The sequence below is a fragment of the Elephas maximus genome, chromosome 10 (assembly GCF_024166365.1).
Source record: "Elephas maximus indicus isolate mEleMax1 chromosome 10, mEleMax1 primary haplotype, whole genome shotgun sequence".
NCBI lineage: Eukaryota > Metazoa > Chordata > Mammalia > Proboscidea > Elephantidae > Elephas > Elephas maximus.
In genome coordinates, this window is record NC_064828.1 from 62,175,737 (window position 1) to 62,181,763 (window position 6,027).

Consider the following 6,027-nt stretch of genomic DNA (forward strand, 5'->3'; position numbering starts at 1 on the left):
TCCGCTCCCTTTCGGAGCCCGGGCAGTAACTTCGCTCTTCCTCTCTGTGTTTCTGCAGGCAGCGAACCGAGTTCCCGCGAGGATCAATGACCTGACGAGGCGCCGGAGCCGCACTGCCTCTCGGGTGGCCTGGGTCGGTGGGGAACTCGGTGCTTACGGACCTCGGGCGGCCGGAGAGCCTCAGTCTCCCGTGGCTGGGTGAGGAGAAGGCGGAGGAGCGGGAACCGCGGCGGCGCTGGTGCGGCGCCTGCGGGGGGAAGGGCAGTTCCGGGCCGGGCCGCGCCTCAGCAGGGCGGCGGCTCTCCCGGCGCAGACTCAGGGCCCCGGCAGCGGCGGCGACAGGAGGAGTCAGGGTGTTCGGTTGGGGATGCCCGAGTGAGCAGCGGGCCTGGGCCTCTGCCCTTAGGCGGCAACTCCCAGCGAAGGCCGCACGGGCGCCCTCGCGGCGGGGAGGCTTCGTTTCGTTTTCGCGGCGGCGGCGGCGGCGTTGTTGGCTGAGGGGACCCGGGACACCTGAATGCCCCCGGCCCCGGCTCTTCCGACGCGATGGGGAAGGTGCTATCCAAAATCTTCGGGAACAAGGAAATGCGGATCCTCATGCTCGGGCTGGACGCGGCTGGCAAGACCACGATCCTGTACAAGTTGAAGCTGGGCCAGTCGGTGACCACCATCCCCACCGTGGGTTTCAACGTGGAGACGGTGACTTACAAAAACGTCAAGTTCAACGTATGGGATGTGGGCGGCCAGGACAAGATCCGGCCGCTCTGGCGGCATTACTACACCGGGACCCAAGGTCTGATCTTCGTAGTAGACTGCGCCGACCGCGACCGCATCGATGAGGCCCGCCAGGAGCTCCACCGCATTATCAATGATCGGGAGATGAGGGACGCCATAATCCTCATCTTCGCCAACAAGCAGGACCTGCCCGATGCCATGAAACCCCATGAGATCCAGGAGAAACTGGGCCTGACCCGGATTCGGGACAGGAACTGGTATGTGCAGCCCTCCTGTGCCACCTCAGGGGATGGACTCTATGAGGGGCTCACATGGTTAACCTCTAACTACAAATCCTAATGAGTGTTCTCCACCCATTCCCCCGGAAGGAGAGATATCAAAAACCCATTCATAGGATTATCGCCACCATCACCTCTTTCAGTTGCCACTTTCTCTTCTTTTGAATTTGAACTCTGGAGTTACTGTTCTATGGTTGGGGGTGGCGTAAGGGTTTTCTTTTTGTTTTTTTTCCTTTTGCTTTGCCTTAGGATGCTCTGATCTGTCATTTGACATGAACACAAAAAGTGCTAGATGCTCTTGTTGACTTCCAGTAAATGGGGTGGGGGAAATATAGCAATTCTTGGTAAAGCCCTTTATAATAATGGTTTGATTTTTTTATTTCGAGAGAATCTTTTTTTCCAATGTATGCTTTTTTTCTTTTTGTTCAGTTTCCTTATCACTTGCTGTAGATGGCTTATTTTGCATTCATGCAGACTCTGTTGCAAGTCTGTTTCATCTAGTAAACTGAAAATTATTGCTTAATCAAACTGCCGTTTGTCTTTTATATTTAAGGCCTTTTTCCCTCCCTTATGAGTTCTGATTTTAACTTGGTAATTTCGAATGTGACCTTTTATATCTAAGACCAGTATAGTAAATCTAGCCCACAGTGGCAAATAATGAGTAATATCGTTGTAATATGTTCCAGTTGCACATCAGTATGTTAAACAGGTAATGTAAGAAGTTCTTTGAAACGTCAGCTATAAAGTTCTGAAACATACATCATGCATGAGTAGGGATAAAACCCAAGTTCCCCATAACAGCTAACTATGCTGCATTAGACTTTGAAAGTGTAACCTGTCACGGACACAGATCTTTTCACTGCAAAGCTAGCAACTTTGCTGTGTTTTCCCTTTTTTAACTTTGGACTTTCCAGAAATTGGAGCAATAATGGTGTATGCCACACACAGATGAAGTATTTGTAGATACTTTAAGTGACTTTTTGGCAGATCTGGAAAATATACTTTTTTCTTGTTTTGAACAGCTAAGACTAGTAGATTTAAAATACTTTGTTTGTTAATAAAGCATTTAACAATTCAAATTATATGCACATTTTACTTAAAAAAAAACACATTTCCTGTTTTCACATTACAGCAACTGATTAAGCTGAACATATAAATCATTTTTTTACACAAGAGTGATCAACATCTTCATGAATTAGAACACTGGAAAACATGTTTTATAAAAAGATAATTTTGTTAAATTGTAAAATTAACTCATGCAAGTAGTAAGTCACATATCTTGTTGGTTCAGTAATATACCATCTCCTTTAAGGAAGGAAATGATGTGTAGACTTAAGGAATGACAAAGGGAAAGTAGGATGAAGAGAAAGAACCTACAGATGACAATGAATGTAAACTTACTTTTGAAGGGTAAGCAGTGTGCTCACTGGTGATATTCAGATCCTAACAAGATTACTTGCTTAACTGGTTAGGACCAGTAACTAGGTTGTTGAGACCACTATGATAATAGTTTGAACCAGATGTTAATAATGCATGATAGAGAATTGTGAAGCAGCATTTGGTTCTTATATAGCCTTAAGGATTAATTTTAGAGATCCTCGAGGAATTAAACTTAGGGAACTTCAGAAATGAAGACTGAAAAGGCAGTATACAGGAAAAGGTTTTGTTAATGAGGGTATCTGCAGACTAAAATTGAGTGGGTTATCATGGTATAGTTGGACGGTATTGGTCCTTCACGCTTTGGCCATATTGTATAATGGAGCTTTTACCAAAGATGTATGAGAAACATAAAGTTACAAAAGATGAACTATTCACAGTAAAACTCTTGACAAACGTTTTCCTTAAAGCAGATGGGAAGAGGTGCTATATTATAGCCTCCTAATGGTGCAAAGGGATTTTTGAATTTAATGTGCAACTAAGGTATAAAGTGTTCAGTTTCACTTTAGTGGAAGTATGTAGAAATTAGGCTGACAGATGCATCTAAGAATATTTTGGTTGCCTTTAAAATTCCCAAAGCTCCATCATAAATTTAATTCTTAATGTTTTAAATGATTACATTTTAAGGTCTATGAACATGGACTATACAAATATCAATGCTGTAGGAACATCCTGAAACAAGACAAGCACAAAGGTATAAATGCCTAAACTGGAGGAAACTTGAAACCCTCATGTTAATTTTTAAATGTAGTATTTCTAACTTGTGACAGATTGGTAGGCAGCCATTTTTTGTGTGTGTGTCTTAAAATAAGTGGGGACAGTTAAAATTTTATACATCAAATGATGGGTTTTGAATGTTGCAGGTGAGATGTGGTTATTTTTGGTTTATTTGAAATGTCTGACTGAAGCGGGGGGAGGGAGAAGCAAATACTTGAAAATTGGAAAACCCTAGATCCTTTGGTAAGAAATTGTAATTCTCACATTTTAAGGATAAAGAGATTTATAATTGATGTAGGTAAATCGAACCATAACTATTGGTGATCATGGCGGAGGTAATTATACGCTGCAGAAGCTATAGTCTTAAGAATTTAAGGAACAAAAAAAAAGATCTTGAAGTTTTTGTTTAATTGCATCAACTTCTGTATTTATGTGAATTTATAAACTGCAGTAAGTTTTGAATGAGGTTAATCTTGTCTAAGTAAATGAGTCTGTAGACTGTGATCTCCCCAAACTAAAAAGTACGGTTCTTGGAATTGTGTTCTTTATGGTTGTAGTGTTGGTAAAGCACTGATATGCAGAAAATAAAGGAATTACACAGTGCAGTTTCTCACGTTATGTTACTCGTTTGAACTAGATAAGTGGGGTGTGTGGTATGTTGGGCTATGTTATTTTTCCATGGAAATATGGCATAAAGTGATTTAATTTGGGAGTCTCCTGGCTTTTATGAGAACAAAAAGGGGGATCAATTTGGTTCTTGTGAATACTGGCTGTATAAGGAGTCTTGCCCTCTTAGTTCCACCAGGTTTAATCTGATTTTCCTGATGATGTAGGACACCAAAACAGTTGAAGATGATTTTTAAAAATTAACGTTCTATAGCAGTCTTTTATGCTACCGTTTGTTTCAAAATTACAACCTTGTCGTTTTTAGGAATACAGAGTTGTGTCTAAAGAGTTGGTTTAAGGAGTTGTCTTAACCCTTGACAATATATTTCTGGATTTTAAAGTTAGACCTTTTTTTAAAGGTCCAAGCCGCTTATCTGATAAAATTGGCAGAATTGTAGCCATTTAGAAAGTGAAATAGTAAACAAAGAATAACTTCTTAGATAAAACGGTTCTTTTTAAAAACATTTCCTCTGGTAAGCTTTCCTTCCTGCATCAGTAATTTTTGTAGTTTGATTTTAGACTGCTTTAATGTGATCTATAATTCCCACATTAGTATTTATTAATATATTTAGTACTGTGATTTATTAATGAATGTCAACTATTATCAGCATTAGCAATAGAAAATATTTTACTCTTTGATGGCTTTTCATGGTTTAATATAAGTTTAGAAATACAGTAGCCATAATCTGAATGGTGAAGGAGTTTAAAAACTCCCCAGAGTTATTTTCTCAGTACCTTACCAAGTGTTTGTCAGGGTTACAATAAATCCAGTCTTCTGTCTTTTCTTATAGGTAGAAATTGGCATTTGTAAAACCACGTATAGCAATTAAAAATAACTTCAAGTCTGACTGATCACTGAGCATAATGTATTTGCAATATAACATTAAGTATAAATTTAATATTCAATAGAGTTAGCTTATTTGTTTATATTGAATAGTAGAAGACAAAATTGGAAAGATTACTGTATTAGAAGTTTATAAATGAAGTGTTGGGAGACGGAGCCGTAGAAGAGGCAAAGTAACTTCTTTGCGAGAAACTTGAAAAAGCTGCTAGACTAGATCAGTGAGTTGAATGGGCAGGGAACATACAGATGAGATCAAAGAAGACAGAACAGGTCTGCAGAAGGTTAGGAATAACAACTGAAATTTGTTACTTAGGAAGCTAAAGTAATGGCAAACTTACTTTCAAGGTAATTAAAAACTATAAGAACTAATCTTTGGTACAGTAAGAAAATGCTTGGAAATTTAACCTTTTTTTGCCTTTATTTCTAATATTTTATGACTAGAAAGAATTTTAAAATCAATGTGTTCTGTTAGCCATCTTGTCCTTGGACATTTTTGCCCTTTTTAATGTATCTCATATAGGATATATGTTTCCCTCATAGTGCCTGTTTTTGAGTTGGAATCAATGGCAACAGGTTTGGGGTTTTTTTTAGTGCTTGTTTTATAAGCATGAGGGTATATTTATTAAACATATTTACTGAAAGCCTACTAATAATACGCCTGTGGCAGCACTAGGTGCAGGAGATACATCAACAACAACAACAGAAAAACGGACAAAACATCGAACTTCATGGAACTTGTATTTGTTGGGGGTTGGTGGCCTTATGAGGATCAGATGATAAGTAAATTTATAGGGTGTTAGGGACTAGGACTATATGTTATATGGTATGTTATATATAGGGGACTAGGTAGGAACATGTTCAGAGAAAGCCTCATTTAAAGGTGACACTTGAGCAAATATTTGAAGGAAGAAAATATCACCCTGGAATTGACGTAACATAAAAGATATGTGTATATCATAGGTGGGAAAACTATGGCCAAGGGTATATCTGGATGTGGCCTATTTTTCAAAGAATTGTAAGGAAAAAACTAAAATGAATATGTGACAGACGGTATGTGTGAAAACCCTAAAATATTATCTGGCCTTTTATAGAAAATATTTGTGGACCCTGGGTCTAAAGACCAGTTTTTAAGACCTTACCAAGATTTTAAGGAAATCCAACAATTTAAAGCGAAAGACCATTGTTAAATGAATAAGTTCTAATCAAAATTTTAGAAAACAGTGGCATATGTAATTAATGGAATTTGCACATTTAGTAAGCCCTGAGACCTGTTACTGATTTCAAATATAGAATAGCCTAGCCTGGATTTTTTTTCTCCCCGAGTAATTTTAAATGTGTGAAATCAGGAGT

The 6,027-nt window shown here is 39.2% G+C and overlaps 1 protein-coding gene across 1 annotated transcript; it reads left to right on the top strand.

Annotated features, from left to right (window-relative positions):
* Positions 1 to 337: 337 nt before the first annotated feature.
* ARF6 (ADP ribosylation factor 6) lies at positions 338 to 3,772 on the top strand. The gene has a single exon (XM_049898692.1). It carries the CDS (start codon positions 547 to 549, stop codon positions 1,072 to 1,074), a length of 528 nt encoding a protein of 175 aa, XP_049754649.1. The 5' UTR covers positions 338 to 546; the 3' UTR covers positions 1,075 to 3,772.
* The last annotated feature ends 2,255 nt before the right edge of the window (positions 3,773 to 6,027 follow it).

What these genes read in the sequence shown, in the direction of transcription:
- ARF6 (XM_049898692.1), top strand. Translation starts at nt 547, where the DNA reads ATGGGGAAGGTGCTATCCAAAATCTTCGGGAACAAGGAAATGCGGATC.